The sequence below is a fragment of the Carlito syrichta genome, unplaced genomic scaffold (genome assembly GCF_000164805.1).
Source record: "Carlito syrichta isolate Samal-C Ts95f unplaced genomic scaffold, Tarsius_syrichta-2.0.1 Scaffold306519, whole genome shotgun sequence".
In the NCBI taxonomy this organism is placed as follows: Eukaryota; Metazoa; Chordata; class Mammalia; order Primates; family Tarsiidae; genus Carlito; species Carlito syrichta.
Window position 1 is genome coordinate 190250 of NW_007250615.1, and position 21666 is coordinate 211915.

A 21666-nucleotide genomic window follows, 5' to 3' on the forward strand; every position below is an offset into this window, starting at 1 on the left:
GAGGATGTTTAACTGTGTCGCATCTCCAACTCAAAATATATTTAGTGACTTTCAACTAAATAGCACTGTGACAGATGAGTCACAAGTCACAGCTAGGTGAGCCACAGAGACGTAAAGGGTTAGGGACAGCATCCACTCAGTGTCATGCGTCACCATGTTCCTACCACATCACAACAGGGAACGGCCAATTACTCACTTGGATTCTGAATTTTCACTGTAGAATCTGGCTCTGGATGTGGTTTGTGTACAACCTGAGTACACACTTGCTCTGTCAAGATCTGAAAGACGAAGCATTTGAACTTCATTTAGAAAATAATTTAAAAGCATAATTGCAAAATAAAGACACACAAATAATTTGCAAAAAATGGCAATTTGATTTGAGTCAAAAGAAAGAGATCTTCTAAAGGAATTTTCTAATGAATTTCACATTATTTCTAAATTATTCACCTCTGTATTCCTCAAATTTTATTTTTTATGGATAGAGACATAACGAAAATCAATATCTACAGAGGGGAAGACTACTTAGGAAATACATGAATTTATTCTATTTGAAATACCCTTTCAGTGTACAACATTAATATACGTATGTTGTGAGTTGTAAACATTTTATATCCATTTATATTAATTTTGTGTTTACATGTTAACTTTTTTTTTTTTTGCATTGGAGTCTCATTCCCTCGCCCAGGCTGGAGAGCAGTGGCACGCATGCTCATGGTCACCCCAGCATTGAACTGCTGGGCTCCAGAGATCCTTCTGCCTAAGCCTTCCAAGTAACTGGAACTACAGGTGTGCTTTACCACGACTGGCTGGTTTTTTATTTATTGTAGAGACAAGGTCTCACCAAGTTGCCCGGGCTGGTCTCGAACCCATGGGCTCAGGCAATCCACTCACCTCAGCCTCCCAAAGTGCTGGAATTACAGACTGAGCCACTGAGCCCAGCCCACATTAACTTCTGAATAAACAGTAAAACAAACCTAAGTCAAGTACAAAAACTGCTGTAAACCTACAAATGTTAGTTGAAAGCCTATACTGTAAAAGTTGGGAATGGAGAAAGTAAATGGAGAGATAAGACTGGCCTCTTCTGATTAGAAAAAAGTCATGACATCTAGAAGTATCATTTTTCTTTCCTTTCTACTCAGATTACAAGAAGATAGAAAATTTACACAGGTATATTGGAAATGTACATTTAAAAAGAAAAGCAATGACCTGAAACAAAAACTGACTTAATATTACTTAAATAGTAAACATAGGGCATAACTACCCGTATTCGCCTAATTTCCACACTTTTGTTGAAAGTAAACATTTCATAGTTAAAACTAAGCAGTGCCTCAAATTTTCTGAACAGAACATTCCAGATATGCACTCCTAATCAAATAGAGTTGACACATGAAATAAAATTCATTGGGAAACCACATTCTAAAACAGCAACCAATTTGCAGTTTGTATAGACCTAGAAGGAGAGCTCACACCAACCTGCATCCAAACACCCTAGTGTGTACCACAGCCTCAGGGGTCAAGAGCTCAGAAAATTCTGGTTAAAAATAAGGGATTAAAACTAATTTCAGACAAGTTTGATTGAAAGCCAAGCCACACTCCTCCATGGTAGAGAACAGTCAAATCACTCTATAAAAAAGATACCTGTACACGAATGTTTATCGCAGCATTGTTCACAATAGCAAGAACCTGGAACCAACCACGCTGTCCATCAAGAGAGGACTGGATTTTTAAAATGTGGTACATATACACGATGGAATACTATGTAGCCATAAAAAAGAACAAAATCATGAATTTTGCAGCAACCTGGACGGAGCTAGAGTCTATAATACTGAGTGACCTCTCACAGAAACAAAGATCTGAGTATCACATATTCTCACTCATATAGTGGACCTTGATCATCCAACGCACTACCATAAGAAAATGACTGACAGTGGTGGGAAACTATGGTGGGGGGATGGGACTAATGGTAGTAATCATCTGTCTGGGGATGGGGAGACACCTGTTAACAACAAGGGGGCCTGAACGAAGCATATTTGTATACCTAACCCTTAACTGTACCCCACAATATCAAAATAAAAATATTGATTTAAAAAAAAGAGAGAGAGAGAGAATAGTCAAAAATCTCAACCAAAAAGCAAGAAATCAGACTAGGAAACAAAGCATCCACAGTTGTTACACTGTTGTCTTTTTAAGTCCCTATTTTATCCTCTAACAAAGAAAGGAATAATTGTCTTGCCTATCTAATAAAGCTGCTGGGAAGACTGGATAAGGCTCATATGTAAAAGTACTTTTTAAACGATAACATATTCTAACATAAGGGTTTTTTAATTACAAATATATATCTACAAACTCAATTCAGCATGAATTTATTAAGAACCAGTTATGTGCCCACTGCTACCTATTTGGAGATGGGAAATAAGTTGCTAGGTAGAACTATAATTCTAACAGCAATTTACTTAATTATTGTCCTCGAGACAAGCATAAATACATGCCCCTATTAAGTAATAAAACATGGCAGACTGTCATTAAGAACCCATGTGAGCTTAAAAAGGGAGAAGGCAGATAATGAGATATAAATAAAGAGAGATATATGTAGATATGAACATTTTAATGAAAGGACAGAACTCAAGATAGGCCCTGAAGGTTTGCCTGGACTTGGTGAGAGACATGTACAGTAAAGTAGCCCCCACCCTCCACGGAAACAAATTGTACAGAGGGTTGAGAGTCGATTACAGACACGAAAACCAGTGTGTTTCTGACACAGCACATCTCAGTTCACACTAGCCACCCTTAAGGTGTTCAACAGTCACACATGCCAAGTGCTATGATTCAGGTAAAGGGCAAGGAGGGAAACAACGATGAATCACGAGCATGGAGGTAACCTGATAAACATGCCATGTAGAAACACAGACCTGAGCCCACCTTTATACACTGAAGTTTCATTTTATACATGTGGCTACTTTGCGAATTCATGTGTTACAAGATTTTAGGCTGAAGCAGCAACTACCTAAGACTTCTTCTGACCCACCCACTCCCATCACATATAAATCATTTTGTAGTATTAATAGGCTCAACTTTTTGAGACAGGAGTGACAAAAATGGCAAACAGTTTGCCCCACTGTTATATCTAAATGTCACCACAGGTGTTCAGGTCAGAGATTCTTTACAGGCTTGGACACACTACCCAACTTTGTGAATCTTAGTATCTTCTTCTGCAAAAAGGAAGTTTGGATAAGGTATCTAACACAATATGCACCTCTGAGATTCTATAATTTTGAGAAAAATTTTCATTATGAATTATTTATTTTTAAAGTTCACCAACTCATAAAATAGTTTGTGCTCAGAACTTTTACACTTTTACATCAACAGTTAAAGTAATTTAAAAATATACACAGTTTTCCTTTAAATCGGTTCATTATTGCTATAAGAAACTGAGTTCTTCATATTATAAATTCCTACACCTGGCTACCTCCATCTACAGTAGACATTTATTTCAAATAAGGGACTAAGTATACAAAGATAATCAAAAAAACAAAAATAATATCACAAGATTTAATAGAGTAATGAATCAGATATCATTAAGATCTACAAGTATAATAAACAAAAAAATCTAGTTTTGCCTGTAGAAAACATATTCTAAAATCTAACAATTCGTAAGTGTATTAGGGAGTGCTACTGACATAAGAAAACATAATTACTCAGAATTTAGAGATGAAGTAACAAACCAAAACTAGAGATACAAATAAAATTTCAGACAAATCTTACAAATACTGTAATTCCTTAAAAAGTATATAAAATAGCTTTAAGTGATTTCAAATACATTATTTTCTTAATAATTTTTAGTTTTTTAGATAATTAGATTTTTATATCATCATAATTTATACAATGCTATCTATCTCACATATCCTGCTTAAAAATCTGGCTTTATGCTTTAATATTTATTATTTACTATATTACAGGCATCTCATCAGACTTAAAAGTTTTAAAGATCATTATGACATAGTCTTTAACGTAAAAGGACTGCAAAATATTTTGCTACAATATAATCAATTCTTTTCAATTGTGTTCTAAAATATCATTATCAACAATACAGGTTTGAACTAATTATTATTTCTGCACTAGATTTTAAACCTTCCTGAAGTTGTAGTGATATTTATTTTGATGCAGTTCTGGGATTAAGGTAATTTCCTCAAACCACAAAAAGAAAATGAAGATTAAAAAAGGTTTCACACTCTGGATAATCAACCGACTCTGGCTAAAAGTACAGGACCTGACTGACGTTCACAAGGCAAATTCAATCCAAGCTGCAAGTCTTGAAGATGTTTCCTCTTATAACTGAATTTCATTTACTACAAAGTGAAAATTAAGTTGCTATTTACCACATGAGCTTTGTTTTTTGCAACCAGATGCCACCTGCAAAAATGATGCGGTCTTTAACTCTGGTGATCCAGAAACAGTAAGCTACCATCCTGTCACTCAACATCCTGGTCTGTTAGCAGGATCACAGCTCATGTTGAAGCCCTTTCTACCATTCTGTGGGGTCAACAGCGTTAAACTAATTATTTATCACCCCTTCTTTTTGACTTTTTATACACTTATAATAACTTTTCTTTTTAGAATATGAGCTCATTGTGAACTCAGAATTTAAAATTTATTTCAATTGGCCATTATTTTTAAAACATGTACTACTACCAAACTTGTCAGAGGCCCCGTAAGTTGGCTCCTTCATCATTTCAGAGCCTCTGTATCCTCCAACACCCAATATCAGAGCATTCAAACTTATCCTGACTTTTCCTCATTCTAGATGTAGAGTCAGCAATATCTTGGCTTTGTTTTGTGTTGAATAACGTTACAGAGGATACCAGGAGTGCACATAAGTATAAGTGGATAAAAATGCTGTTGCACTTGTTGTGGAATCATTTTTCAGGAAGACAAAAATACATATGTGTGTAAACACACAGATAACATTTTTTCAGTATAAGGTTAAGAGCAATCAATGGTTTTTCAAATCCAATATATTATATAATTATGATATGCTCTTACTTTAATATAAAGTTTCATTGGCTACATAGACTTTCTACTCTATTGCCAGGAACAGGTCAAAACAAGCAGTAGGTCAGAAATTCATGTAGGTAAAAAAGTGATTTAAAAACTTTTCAGGCATCACTGATGAAAGTAATTTGTAGGTTAAACAAAAAAAAGGATAAACACAAATTCATCAGTGCTAGAAACTAGCATTCAGAAGCCTAATCTGATATTGCACTAAGGTTTTTATTCAGAGGAAGACTTTAATACTATCAGTTGAAGGTAGATTCTGACATTTCTGCCTTCTACACATATATTACGGAACCTGCCTATTTTATGACTATTGTTAGTGGCATGACATACAGCAATTTATTTAACTTGTGAGTCTCAGTTTGTGTTTTAAATGAAATAAAAATACGAGTATCATAAGGTGGTTGTAAGATCTGAAATACCCAGGCTCATGCTTGTAATCCCAGCACTTTGGGAGGCAGAGGCAAGAGGATTGCCTGAGCCCAGGGGTTCGAGACCAGCCTGGGCAACCTGGTGAGACCTTGTCTCTACAATAAATAAAAAAATAGATGGGTGTAGTGGCGCATGCCTGTGGTTCCAGCCACTTGAAAGGCTAAGGCAGAAAGATCGCCTGAGCCCAGCAAGTTAAGGCTGCAGTGACCGCAAGCATGCCACTGCACTCCAGCCTGGGCGACAGAGTGAGACTCCAAGTCAAAAAAAAAAAGAGAAAAGATCTGAAATAATGTTTATAAAGAATATAGCAAGGTGACAGTCACAAGATGCACCTAATAGAAGGTAGCTACTATTACTCAGGAAATATAGTATCAAAAAAGGAAAGGAAATAGCCTTACCATTCTCTACATATGGTAGGCCACTCTACACTGAAGCAATACTAAGAAAACTACCGTAATTCAAAAAGGCATTGCTCTAGAGGGTAGAGTCTACAAATTATGTGATTTGAGAAATGACTCACACAAAGTGGGAATGTTAAGCTCAGAAATGAAAAAAATCAGAGTAGTCAAAAGGTTTCTTCACTTAATCTAAAGAGCAGTTACTCTTAAATTTACCTATGAGAATATAAATATAAATTTACTAATGAGTGAAAATGTTAAATAAAATAGCCAAAAGTAACGCTATAGACCAGGCATCAGAAAATGATGGCTTATGGGCCAAACCAACCTGGCCTGTGACATGTTTCTGTTTTTACTGGAATACAGCCCATTTGGTTCACACTGTCTATGACTGCTTTGAGCTGTAAGAAAGTGGAGTAGCTGTGAAAGACACCAGATAGCCTACAAAGTCTGAAATATTTACTATCTGTCCCTTTATCAGAAAAGTGTGCCCTCTCCAACTACAGATGATTATATTTTATAATAAATATATTTGCAATATATTTAGTGCCAAAAAGCAGACACAAAACTATGCATAGGATGGTATTTTGTAAGAGTTGTGTGTGCATGTGTGTATAAATGGAGAAAAAATTATATATACTTTTAACTTCAGTATTGATAGAAACATTGATGAATAAATTTTATTTTGGTGGTTTTCTCTATTTTCCAAATTTTGCTAACAAATGCATATTAATTCCGATATCAGATTAAAATATAGTTTTTAAGAAAAAGAACAACAGAAGTTCTGTGTGTTGCTGAAGAGTAGGGGTCAGCAAACTTTTTATAGAAAGGTCAAACAGTTAAGTATTTTGGGATTTGTGGATGATATGGTCTCTATTACAACTATTCAACTCTGTTACTGTAGTGTGAAATCACAATGCACTATACTTAGATGAATGAGCATGGCTATGTTCAAAAAAATCTTTATTTATGGACATTGAAATTTGAATTTCATATAATTTAACACATCCCCAAATATTATTCTTTTTTCCCCATCATTTAAAAATGTTAAAACTACCCTGTTTGAGGACTGAGAAATCTGAAATTGAGCTGATCTGGCTCATGGCTTACATGAAAACAATGTAGTATTAGAGAAGTTTAAATTTGTCCCATATTAATTTAAAATTGTAGTACAATTCCATTCCAAATCTCAGCACATGACCTTCTCAATGTCTCTCACTTTCATCTTGAGGATTGGGGGGAGACACTTCATCAATAAGGGTACCTGATCTCAAACCAGGTGAATTAGGGACCAAAGTGAGGCTCAAATTTTGCCTATACAATGATCATTTGTATACTTAATCCTGAATTGTAGCCTACAACTTTAAAATAAATAAATAAACATTATTTGTGAAAAGTCTGCAATAATGAGATATTCTGTTTTATGATTTCTGACCACTGCTTTTTTGAGACAGAAATATTATTAAGCAGGTAGTAACTGCTGTGAGTATTCTTTTGGCATGGCAATTAATATTAACGCCCTTTTATAAAAGAAAGAAAGCTTTGCCATCCACATCTGTAACAAAATGATCTATACTCCATGCATTTCAAAGTGTGAGGTTAGAAATCCACTTTCTTTGCTTGCTTTGACATGATGGTTATGCACTGCTATTTAAAAAACAAAGCTAGGCCAGGCAGCGCCTGTGGTCCATGGAACACAGTTGAACTGCTGCTATTCCCAGGGGGCCAGGCAACAGTGCAAAGTAACAAGAGCACAGGAAACATACTTGTTGCAACCCCTTCGCTCTGTGGGGTTATGGCACGGAAGCAGCCACAGGTAACACCTAAGTAGATGAGTATGGCTATGTTCCCATGATACTACTTATGGATGCTCAATTTGAAAATCACATAAATCATACAAATTTTACAAGTCACTTATTATTTTTCTTTTGATTACTTTCAACCATTTAAAAATATAAAAATCATCCCTGTAGCCACACAAAAAATGGACGTAGGCAGTTTGCTGGGTTAATCCTTACACTAGAGAAAAGAACTGGGACAGGAAAGGAGAATTAAGGTCAATTAAAGGGAACATTCCTACCATTTTACTGGCATTAAAAATAAAAACGTTACTTTTTGAGGTTGCAGACACATTTCATAGAAAGTACTATATGTTTTATGTATTCTATGACCATCTGATAGAAGTGACAAGTGACGAGAAAGGGACTTCAAAATTGAAATGATGACATCTAAAGATGCTTCCAGATATCATTTTTACAAATAATTCTTACCTACATTTTGTCCTAGTATTCACTCTAGCTTAATGTTAGTAGTTGCTAGATAATAGAAGCAGAAGGAGAGGGAAAGAGAGAAAAAGAGAGGGGTCGAGTGGGGAAGTAGAACTAATATTTTATGCAAAATGATGTAGTTTATTTGGAAAAGACCGTGGAAAAACACTCATGCAACCTATATCCAAAGAAAAGCTCTTGGACCAAAATAAAAGAACTGGCAAATAATCATGCATGGAGATGTTTCAAAATAAAAAAAATAAGGCCTGTATTCATTTTTTTTAGTCTGGCTTTAACTGGCTTTTTAGATTAACTGACCAACTACTGATCCCACACATAGATTAAGAAGGTTTCCATTTAAAATTATCATCATACATTTTTCATTTTTACCTCATAAAGTGTGTTGTATGTAGTGACAGTCACAGTGTTTGTATGCAACATCAGTCTTTCTCCAAGGAGAGTGAAAAGACTATGGGTGTGCATAATTTCAACTTTCCTCCTAGAAAGAAGGGGAAGGGAAAAACACCATGAAACACAATGAATTCTCTGATAACATGACTTTTGGATAAAAAAGTGCAAATTATAAGCAGATGAAGAATCGTACATGTAATTATTTTTCAAACTTTCACCTATAAAAAAGAAACAAAGGTGTAAAACACAGCTAGCTGTCTTTTTAAGTTCTAAGATGACTACTATTTAAAAATGCATCAAATAAAGTATCTGTGGCAAACTGAAATGTGAAATATGGAAGTTATACAACATTATATGTTGATGGTTATTATTTGCAAATTTCTATGAACTATTTATAAGATATTTTTATTGGGCTAAAATTATCAGGTTCCCATAACACAGAGACCACATAATTTTTAAATCACTTCTGTCCAAATTCAAAGTCTATAAAGTTGCCTGTAACAAACCTTAACATCAAGAATCTAAAAGTATCATTAAAAGTGAATACTCCAGCTGGGCTCAGTGGCTCAGCCTGTAATCCCACGCCTTGGGAGGCTGAGGTGAGTGGACTGCCTGAGCCCATGGGTTCGAGACCCGCCTGGGCAACTTGGTGAGACCTCATCTCTACAATAAATCAAAAAATTAGCTAGGTGTGGCAGCACACGCCTGTACTTCCAGCTACTTGGAAGGCTGAGGCGGAAGGATCACCGGAGCCCAGCAGGTCAAGGCTGCGGTGGCCAGCAGCGGCCACTGCACTCCAGTCTGAGCGACAGAGTGAGACACCAACACAAAAAAAAGAAAAAAAAAGTGAATACTCCAAGTTGACGTCAGGGTCACAAAGCAAAATAATTCTACATAAGAAAAGGGGATTCATTATTGCTTGTATTTTCGGTTTAACAAAATGCCTTTCTACTTACTGTTGGTTTATGTAACTATTCCCTCCCATACACTTAAGGATAGAAAGGTCTCCTAAAGCCTCTCATTTGTGTCACTCTATCAGAACTCAAGATCTGGATCTTCTCCTCTCCCAGTTCTCAGTAATTCATCTCTTTCTCGGATTTTCTATTGTCTTCTGTTTGGATTCGGCAACTATGACATAGCCTGACAATGTAGCCACCAAGTTCCTGTCTTCCTGGGTCCACAGCTATATGACATTTCCAACCTCTCTTGCAGATAGTTGTGGCCACTTAACTGAGTCTTAGCTAATACAATGTGAACAGAAACGCCATAGGTTACTTTTAGGGCCTGCCCCAAGCCAGCAACACAGGAGCCATATATAAAGACAATGGAACCACGAGATGGAAGAAGCTGCATGGGTCTCTAGATCACTGCTTCTAAGAGGATCACCTACTGGGGAGAACCTATTCAGGTTTTAAGTGAACAGAAAAGATTAGATTGATAAATGACTAAAATTTCATTGTTTATTGATTAAAGTAGCCATTGTTAGCTTAATTACTACAGAAATCAAAAGAACCATTTATCTGAGTACCATTCACCTGGAAATCTTCTCACATCAGCCTCCAACGTCCACACTACACAAGACACAACAGTTGGTCCCCTCACCCAATCTTCCTCCTCCTCGGTCCGGGGAGGGAAACTGCAAGATTACTCTAGAATCAAGAGGAAGTTAAGGCATTTGTCCTGAAGCTCTGTTTGCAGAACATTTAAGCCTGAGAAACGGTCATCAAAAAAAAAAACAGGACTAATGGATATTAGAGTCTATAGGAAGAGAAGGCATAGATCACTTCCAACTCAAGTCACCCAAGAAAAGGAGGTCTGAAGCTTTCATTCGCTCCCACAATCAGGAAAGTGCAAATGCCAAAGCATTGTCTTTGACATAACACTCTGCTACAAAGAGCTGGTAAAATCTGTGTCTAAATTAGGATGTGTGGAATTTAGAATAACCTCTTAACTGTGCCACTACAACTTCAGCTACCAAAGACATTCATGCCCTCTTAACTGTCTCCTCCAAAGTAAATATTTATACAGATGTTTAATTCTAGGTTTGGGGGAACTTGAAAATAAGTCCGCGTCTTCTGCAGTTCACCTTAAAACAGTATTTACCAATAATTTTGCTGCATGGCAGTCAAGATGTTACCAAAAAGGCCATCCATCATTACAGGGAGGGAATAGGTGCACTGGCCATGTACATCACATGATTTTGTTTCTCACATGGCAGTCAAGATGTTACCAAAAAGACCACCCATCATCACAGGCAAGGAATAGGTGCACTGGCCATGTACACCACATGATTTTGCTTCTCACAGGACTTCTAATAAAAGATTGAGCTCCTGGATTCAGTTCAGGAAAGGCTTCAGTAGGACATTACTAGAAAACCTAACATTGTAAAGCCTTAAGATCTAAATAGATGTCAGCTTTTGGTGCTGATTTGCTTTACATCTTGAATTTTACTGAATTTCTGTCCACTTAGATCAAGAGTGTGATCTATTTTTTTAGATAATAATCTTTTATTCACACAAATTATGGATTTATTAGCTTATTAAACATTTTACTGAAATGTATTCCAATTTTCTACTTCACAAATAAATCTTTTTTTAAAAAATGGTCAAAGAAGCCAAGTTTGGTGGCTCAGCCCGTAATTCCAGCAATGTGGGAGACCAAGGTGAGTAGAATGCCTGAGTCCAGGGGTTCAAAACCAGCCCAGACAACTTGGTGAGACCTCGTCTCTACCATAAATCAAAAATTAGCCAGGCAAGGTAGTCCACGCAGGAAGGCTGAGACAGAAGGATCGCAGGAGCCCAGTAGGTTGGCACTGGGGTGGCCACGAGCATGCCACTGCACTACAGCATGGGCAATGGAGTGAGATTCCAACACACACACAAAAAAATGGTCAAGCCCGACTCGGTGGCTCAGCCTGTAATCCCGCGCCTTTGGGAGGCTGAGGTGAGTGGTTTGCCTGAGCCCGCGGGTTCGAGGCCCACCTGGGCAGCGAGACCTCATCTCCACAATAAATCAAAACATCAGCCGGGCGTGCTAGTGCGTGCCTGTAATTCCGGCTACTTGGAAGGCTGAGGCAGAAGGATTGCCGGAGCCCAGCAGTTCGAGGCTGCGGTGGCCGGGAGCGGCCACTGCATTCCAGTCCGGGCGTCGGAGTGAGACTCCAACTCAAAAAAAAAAAAAAAAAAAAGAAATGCTTCTTATAACAAATTCAGAGAATATGTGAAAGCAATAAAAGAAAAAAGAAAACACACAATTTCATAAAACCAGACATAATCATCATAAACATCAGTTTACATTATTTAATAACTATGCACGTAAATCCATAAATGTGACAGATAGATATAAATAATATCAATACAATAAGAATTTTCTATATAAGGTAATCCGCAGCTTGTTTCCTTTAGATCAATAATATATGGCATCTTTTTCAGTGCCGTTAAATAGAATTGACAATAATAACTGCACCATAAAATTTGACAATAATTAAATTTAAATTTTATTTAAAATAAAACTCAGTATGGCTTTCTTCTACCCTTTCCTCCTCATTCGCTCTCCCTTTCTTTCTCCTTTGTTGCCTTTTCTTCTCCATGAAGAGATGTCTAATGCATATTATCATTTACTGTGTTACTTTTGAGTAGCAGAAGTTTTAAACTTATGGTTTGTATTTTCCTGCACAACTTGAATTTCTATCTTCCATTATTTAATAAAAAAATTAAATCATTATGATGAAAAACACGTTAAAATGAAAGTCATTTAAAATGCTGTAGGTGAAAGCATGATGATATTATTATCAATCCTATTTAACTAAAATTTAATTTATTTAAAGAAAATAAAATTTAAATTTAATCCAATTTTATGAATTGATAATCATAACTGCAGCATGGTTATTTCCTTAGGATAAATTCTGTAACTGAAATGATCAAGTTAAAAGTCTTTACATTTTAATTTTTTCATAAGGCACGCTGAACTGACCTCCAAAATATGTATATTCATATTTTCACCATTAAGGAATAAATGCATCTACCAGCAGCTTCACCAGCCCTATGTATTGAAACAGTCAATTTTATGTGAAAAAAGATCTTGTTTTAATTTACAAGAAATACTGACACATTTTCACAAGATTTTTGACAATTTATAGTATTTTCAGGAACTTCCTAACATTGTCCTGTGACCATTTAATTCTCTTTGGTCTTTTTTGGCTACTGCTAATAAAAACCATAGTAATATCAAAGAAATTATCCCTTCATTAAATAATTGACAAATAGTTTTCACTTTTTACAATTCAAGGGCTTTTTTGCATAGAGAGGTTTTTAATTTTCTTGAATAATATCTACCATGCTTCAACTCTGTCATATGTAATCTGAAGTTCATTAATGTTGGAAAGACAAACTCTACCTAGTAAATAGTTAATATTCATGCTTTCTCCTACAGTATTTTAAATGACTTTCATTTTAACTTGTTTTTTCATCATAATGATTTGATTTTTTTATTAAAAACTACAAAGATAGAAATTCAAGTTGTGCAGAAAATGCAAACTATAAGTTTAAAACTTCTGCTACTCAAAAGTAACACAGTAAATGATAATACGCATTAGACATCTCTTCATGGAGAAGAAACGGCAACAAAGGAGAAAAGGAAAGGGAGAGCAAATGAGGAGGAAAGGATAGAAGAAAGCCATACTAAATTTTATTTTAAATAAAAAGCATAAGTAAAATATAATTTTACTCATATTTAACAGAAAGGAAAGAAATGGATATGAAACTGGAGGAAATATGTAACCTTCTTTACCACTTTATTAAAAAAACTCTAAGAGGCTTAAAAAATAATTATGAATAAAATAATGAAGTGCTATATAATTAAACAAACATTTCATTTTATTCACATCTTTGTATTAAAGATAGATAATTAGCCTCACACTTCATGTCACCTCATAATTTTGTGAGCTATGTTGCTATTTGAACATCAAAGCTTAAAACACATACATTATGTTCATACTAATTTTGCTCTTACGTGTAAGTTGCTAATGAATTCAGTTCCTTGACCGTGTCTTCACCATTTGTTTTCTTTGGACTCATCTTTCAGTTGAATGATGTTACTAAAGAGGAGATTGAGAAGCCTACCTCCTGAATCTTGACCTGATGTCTACACACTGAACAGCCCGGCAGGGTACAATATATTTTGGGCCACACCTTCTTTCAGAACTCGCAGACATTGTTTTATTTCTTTTGGTACTGGATTTAGCTGGGAGAACACTGAAGTCAGACAAAAGCTTAACCATTTGAAGGTGGCTTTTTTTTTTTTTTTTGAACTAGCCTTTTCTTTTTTTAGGAATTCTTTTATCACTAAACTTTGATTTAAATATTGTATGTCTTAGTATGATAATTCTGTCAAATTTTCCTAGAACATGGTATGCTTTTCCTAGATATAGATGAGTTCTTTATTTCACAGAATTAATTTATGTTTCATATATTTGGTTCTCCTTCCAGAGACATCAGCTATCTTTAACCTCCATACATTATTTTCTCTGTCATAAGTACATCTCCTAAAATCATTATACAATGTGGGTCACTGTTTCCTTACCCCTTCAAGTTCCTTTTCCATGCCATTTTATTCTTTTTTTGTCTTTGAACCCTTATTGAATTTATGATCTTACAAATTTTGTAACTCAAAACATAACAAAATATCTTCTTTTCTTTAACAAATGCTTTCTTCTAGCCTAAATTCTGTGCCTTTTACTCATATCTTTTCTCTCGCTTGCTGTGTTGCTTTGGCATAATTTTTGTGCCATTTTTTTCACCCTGTTTATGCTTGTGTGGTTTGTTCACACTTACTATTTCCTCTCATAGAATCTGGGTATCCACTCGTCTTCTCTGTTTACCCATGTTTACTCAGAATCCTTTTTTTGTCCTCTTAGAACATTTCCAAGGCTGGGAATTTCATGTTCACTGTTTTTTCCTGATGTTTACAAGCCTTAACTGGGACAGAGAGTGTACAACTGAGGCTGTGTGCACACAGCATTAGAGCACGAGCACTGCTATCTTTAGTGAGAATGCAGAATTAGAGCATGGGCACTGCTCTCTTCAGTGAGAATGCACAAACAAGTTCTCTGCTAAAGTTCCTTCGCCTTAAGGGAGTACACATCTCCTTCCCAAAGAAAAATAGTCTCAGACTTTAGTGTAATCCCAATGTGATACAGAAAGACTTGGAACCTCTACTTCCACCACAGAATGTCAACCTCAGCTCTTCATTCTCCTTGCTTCTCAAAGCAACTATTTTCACTCATCCAAAGTCAGAAGATAGAGAAAATAGGGACACATTATAAGTTATTGTTACTCTAATGTGGGGATTACAAGAGAGAAATCTAGGAATTCTGTGAACTTTGTAAGGTTAAGAATGAGGTAAGGATCATATGAAGTTGTTCCAGAATCTTTTGATTCCTTCTTTAGCTCTCAATATTTTGAGCGCATTGTTTTAGGTGACGCTATTTCCTTGTTAGGTTACTTATGATTTTGTTTTGTTTTGTTTTTTAGAAGAGAGTCTCTATTTTACTATTTCATGTTTATGTCATTATGGTTGGACAAGGGAAATTCTCTCATAGCTATCAACTTGACCTGAAAGTCCAAATGTTTATTTTATGTAAAGTGATTTTTTTTCAGGCAGGGGTAGGACATATGATTTCAGTTAAGACTTCTCATCTACCAATCCAGAAACTAAAAAATTTCCCGATGCCAATTATTGAAGATTTCACATCTTAAATCATGTCGCTAGTATCTAAACATACATATATTAGGATGTCTTTCTCAGCTTTCTATTCTACATATTTTCTTTTAGCTTATTCCTTGATTTAAAGTCTACTATAGGTATGACAATAAATACCCATTATTTTTACTTTCCAAACTTCTGTTATCATCTTTACTCATTTGCTCATCTGAATTAGCTTTAGAAAAGTTTGTGGAGGAAGATGGCAGCCGAGCCAGTCAGACTATGTGAGGCCTGGTGTGAGTGAGTGAGTGAGTGTATGGAAAATTCTGTGATACATCAGTGAGTAGCTGACTGAGTGAGGGCTCCAGAGCTAGTGGCCAGGGCTCTCCTGGTGAAGTGGCCAGTGCTACAGATACATGGCTTAGACTCAAGCTCATCCCAGGACGCAGAAGCTGAGCACCATTTTTTCCCTTTCTTTTCTTTTTAATTAACAAAACCTTTCTTGAGAAGAAGCTGCTGGGAGAGACTAAGTGGAGGCTCATGAGAGAGTGGCCAGGTCTCTCCTAGTGAAGCGGCTGGTGTCGCAGCTGCTCAGTTTGGACCCTAATGGTTCCCAGAATGCAGAAGCCAAGTACTGTATCTTTTTTAACTGACAAAATCTTCCTGGGAAGAAGCTACAGGGAGAGACTACCTGCTCCAGGCTCTGCTTCACCACTGCAGTGGGAGAGACTGCTGGCTCCAGCCTCTGTCTCACTACTGCAGGGCTAGCTGGACACTGGCAGCAACGGCTGCGGAGGGAACTCAGAGGCAGAGATCCACTGAAGAAGACAAAAGAGGCACCTTGCCACCATCTTGAAGACAGGGCAGGAGAGTGCTCTAACTTGTCCACCATGGAGCAACAGACCCAATCTCTGGGACTGGCATATCAACTACTCAGTTGTTGATCTTGACCCTGAAAGCACAAACTCTAGAGGGACAGGACGAGTGCTGAAACTCAGGCATTTCACATCCTACCCTGATTCAGCTGCAGGACAATGGGTATGGCCAGAAAAGGATAACAAAGACCTCCAAAGAGATCACCCACCCACAGCCCTGTTTAAAAATAGAACACATCCAGAGACCAAAACAGGGAAGAATAGTTGGCTAAGCAAATATCCGAAGTAAAGCCTCTCCCACTGCCACTGAATAACAGAACTAAAGAAAAAAGAGAAAGAACTGACACAAATGAGGAAAAACCAATGGAAGACCACAGGTAATTAATTTCCAGTGTGACAAAGAGAAAACATCTGAAAAATCAGACCTCAGAGCCCAAGCAATTGAAGTCACCAATGACTAGCCCTAGAATAAAACAGAGATTAGGGAATGGATGGAAAGAGTGAATAAGACTCAAGAAAAATGAGATGAAACACTGAAAGAATGTGTAACAGATTTTGGACATAAAAATTTCATCCAGAAAATAAAAAACAAGATGACAAGCATGGAAAATAGAATAAATATAGCAAGAGAAAGAATCTCAGAACTTGAAGACCAGAATATGGAATTAACCCAATCTGTAAAAAACACAGAAAGAAAATTCGGAAAGAACAAAGCCTACAGGAGATGTGTTAAGTATATCAAGAAGCCAAACCTATGACTGACTGATACTCCAGAAGAAGAAAGAAAAATGGAGAACACCTTAGAGTAAGTATTCCAGGAGGTTATTCAAGAAAACTTTCCCCATCTAACCAGAGACGTGACTGGCCAAACACAAGAGATACATAGAACCCCCACAAGACATCAAATGAGAAGACCAACTGCTAGACACATAGTAATATGCCTACACTAAGTAGACACAAAACAAAAAATCCTAAAGGCGGCAAGAGAGAAAGGTCAGTCAACCTACTGGGAAAAAACAATCAGAATCACAGCAGACCTATCGGCAGAAACACTACAAGCAAGAAGGAAATGGAGTCCAATATTCAAAGTCCTCAAAGATAAACAATTTCAACCAACAAATTTCTACCCAGTCAAGTTCAGTGTCATCACCGATGGAGAATTAAAATCCTTCCCAGACATTCAATTTCTAACAGATTATGCAGTTTCCAGACCAGCTCTAAAGGAGATGTACAAAAGGTATTAAGCACAGAAGAAAGAAAAACATGAAGGGACCACATACTTCCCAAAAGAACAGCGGAGCACAGAATCAACAGAGAATACATCGCAACAACAAACTTGAAAACACATACATACATCAACCCAAAGCTAAAAGGAAACAAGCATAGAAAAGACTTTATAAGAACTTCATGACAGGGATAAACAATCACATTTCAACAATCAGCTTGAATGTGAATGGACTAAATGCACCACTGAAAAGATACAGAATGGAAAACTGGATAAGAAATCATGACACAATTATTAGCTGTATCCAGGAAACTCATCTCACCACAAGAGATGCACACAGACTCAAAGTTACAGGATGGAAGACAAGTTTCCAAGCAAATGAATCACAAAGGCAGGAGCTACGATATAAATATCAGACAAAACAAACTTTAAGCTATCAAATATTTTAAAAGATATGAAAGAACACTACATAATGATAAAAGGTTCACTCCATCAAGAAATATCCACCCTAAACACATATGCACCCAACACAGGAGCACCAGCATTCATAAAGCGACTACTAAGTAAACTAAAAAAAGATATTGATTCTATAACTATTATAGTTGGGGACTTGAATACCCCACTAACAACCCGAGAATGACCATCGAGACAAAAATCAACAAGGAGATCTGGAACCTCAACTTGACACTCAACCAAATGGACTTAATATACACCTACAGAATATACCATCCAACAACGACAGAATATATATTCTACTTACTCACCACCACATGGAACGTACTCCAAGATGGATCACTTCCGCCGTCAAATAAAGCATAAAGAAATTCCCTAAGGTAGAAATATTGTCATGTACCTTCTCAGACCATAGTGGAATAAAAATAAATATCAACACCAACAAAATTTCCCCAAAGCCCACAAAGACATGAAAACTAAACAGCATGATGCTGAACAACTACTGGGTCAACACTGAAATCAAAGCAAAAAATAAAAGATTCCTGGAAACAAACAAAAATGACGAACCATTGTACCAAAACCTCTGGGATGCCACAAAAGCATTTCTAAGAGGGGAATTTATATCTCTGTGGGTACACATCAAGAAAATTAAAAAATCACAAGTTAACAGCCTAACAAATCACCTAAGGGAACTAGAAAGGCAAGACCACCAAAACTCTAACTTTAGCAGAAGAATTCAGATCACCAAAATAAGAGCCCAAATACGGGACACAGAAGACAAAAATATCATAGGAAAAAAATCAACAAAACAAAAAGCTGGTTCTTTGAAAGGATAAACAAGATCGATGGACCCCTGTCCAGAATGACCAAGAAAAAGAGTAAAAAAGCCCAAATAAACACAATCAGAAATACAAAAGATCAAATCATAACTAACCCTGAAGAAATACAGAAAATTATCAGAGATTCCTATACACACCTGTATGGAAACAAACTTGATAACCTAAATGAAATGGAGGACTTTCTGTCATCACACAACCTCCCAAGGCTGAGGCAAGAAGACACTGAGACACAAAATAGACCAAAAACAACACAGAAAATTGACTCTGTCATAAGAAAACTACTTACAAAAAAAAGCCCTGAACCAGACAGCTTTCCAGCAGAATTCTACAAAATGTACAAGGAGGAGCTAATACCAATCCTACTAAAAGTATTCCAGGCAATTAAGATAGAATTCTCCGCAGATCATTTTATGAAACTAACATGAAACTAATAACCAAATGGGTTAAGGATTCAGCAAAAAAAAAAAGAGAACTACAGGCCAATATCCCTTATGAACATAGATGTACAAATCCTCAGCAAGATTCTAGCAAATCGGATCCAACAAGAAATCTCAAAAATCATCCAACATGTTCAAGTAGGCTTCAACATCTGGACACAGAGCTGGTTCAACATTCACAAGACCATAAACGTAATTAAATACATCAACAGATGTAAAAACAAAAACCACAGGATTACATCATTAGATGTAGAAAAAGTTTTTGATAAAACTCAACATCTCTTCTTGATTAAACACCTAGGTATAGAACAAACATACCTCAAAATAATAAGCGCCATCTAGGATAAACCCACAGCTAGCATATTCCTAAGTGAACAGAAACTGGAAACATTTCCCCTGAAAACTGGAACAAGACAAGGCTGCCCATTCTCATCCCTTTTGTGTTGGAAGTCCTAGCCAGAGCAATTAGACAACAGAAGGAAATCAGGGGTATCCAAATAGGAAAAGAGGAAGTTAAGTTATCCCTCTTTGTTGATGATATGATCCTATACCTCAAAAATCCAAGAGAATCTGTCAAAAACCTGCTCGCCGTGATACAGGACTTTGGCAAAGTCTCAGGGTACAAAATAAATGTGCAAAAGACAGTCACATTCTTACACACAAACAACAAGCAGGCAGAGAATCAAATTAAAAGCACAATCCCATTCACAATAGCCTCCCCCAAATGAAATACATCAGCATCTTCCTAACCAGAGAAGTGAAAGACCTTTACAATGGGAACTAGAAAACACTGCTCAAAGAAATTCGAGAATACACAAGCAAATGGAAAAATATTCCATGCTCATGAATAGGAAGAATCAATATTGTTAAGATGTCCTTCTTACAAAAGGCAATCTTCAGATTCAACACAATACCCGTTAAATGACCAACATCATTCTTCTCTGATCTGGAAATGGCAATATAGAAATTCATATGGAAAAATAAATGACAACAAACGGCCAAAACAATCCTTAGCAAAAGAAACAAATCAGAAGTTATCAAACTTCCAGACTTCAAACTTTATTATAAAACAACAATAATCAAAACAGCCTGGAATTGGTACAAGAACAGGCACATAGATCAATGGAACAGGACAGAGATTTCGGAAGCAAAGCCCCAATTTCTCAACCAACTCATCTTTGACAAAGCTTCCACCAACAACCACTGGGGAGAGGAGAACCTATTTAGTAAATGGTGCTGGGAGAAGTGGCTGATCACATGCAGAAGACTGAAACAGGACCCCTACCTATCACCAGATACAAAAATTAACTCTATATAGATCAAAGACCTAAACATAAAACCTCAAACTGTAAAAATCTTAGAATATGCAGGAGACACCCTTATGAATACTGGAACTGAGAACGAATTCCTGATCAAAACCCCAAGTGCCCGTGTCACAAGAGATAAGATAGACAAGTGGGACCTCATCAAACTGAAAAGCTTCGACAAAGCAAAAGAAACCATCAAGAGAGCAGCAGAGAGACATCCCACACAATGGGAAAAAATAATTGCCACCTGAATATCTGACAAAGGCCTAACATCTAGGATCTACAAGGAACTCATATGTGATGAAAGGAAAAAAATAAACAGCCCCATTTTACAAAGTGGGCAAAAATGCCAGGCATGTTGGCTCAGGTCTGTAATCTCAGCACTTTAGGAGACCGGAGCAAGAGGATGCTTGAGCCCAGGGCTTCGAGACCAGCCTGAGCAACTTGGGGAGACCTCGTCTCTACATTGTATCAAAAAGTTAGCCGGGCGTGGTAATGCGCACCAATAGTTCCAGCTACTTGAAAGGCTGAGGCAGAAGGATCATCGGAACCTAGCAGGTCAACACTGAGGTGGCCATGAGCGTGCCACTGCACTCCAGTCTGAGCTCCAGAATGACACTCTGACTCTAAATAATAAATAAATAAACAAAAAGTGGGCAAAAGACATGAATAGACACTTCTCAAAAGAAGACATACGAGCAGCCAACAGGCATATGAAAAAGTGCTCAGCCTCACTCATCATCAGAGAAATGCAAATCAAGTCACACTGAGATACCACCTACCAAAAATGGCTTTTATTAATAAAACAAACAACAAATGCTGGCGAGGATGTGGAGAAAAACGAACACATCTACACTGCTGGTGGGAATGTAAATTAGTGCAACCTCTTTGGAAGACAGTGTGGCGATTTCTGAAAGAACAAGAAATTGTCCTTCCATATGACCCAGCAATCCCGCTATTGGGAATATACCCAGAGGAACTCAAATATTCTACAAAAAAGATACCTGCATGTGCATGTTTGTTGCAGCACTACTCACAATAGCAAAAACATGGAACCAACCGTGCTACCCACTGAAACTGGACTGGATTAAAAAAGGGTGGTACATATACACAATGGAATATTATGCAGCCATAATGAAGGACAAACATGGACTTTGCAGCAACTTGGATGGATTTAGAGCCTATCATACACAGTGTTCTATCACAGATACAAAGAATAGAGTACCATATGTTCTCACTCATAAGTGGATGAACAACTATTATAATAC

At 36.8% G+C, this 21666-nt stretch overlaps 1 protein-coding gene across 1 annotated transcript in view; it reads right to left on the reverse strand.

Moving 5' to 3' along the window:
* Positions 1-21666, reverse strand: part of LOC103265396 (neurobeachin) — a gene marked incomplete at its 5' end in the record, with an annotated part of 269835 nt that overhangs the window by 183433 nt on the left and 64736 nt on the right. The window contains 2 exons of the mRNA XM_008063067.1: positions 197-278; positions 8540-8648. Of these exons, the coding sequence (XP_008061258.1) occupies positions 197-278; positions 8540-8648 (191 nt within the window). The remainder of the gene's footprint in view (positions 1-196; positions 279-8539; positions 8649-21666) is intronic.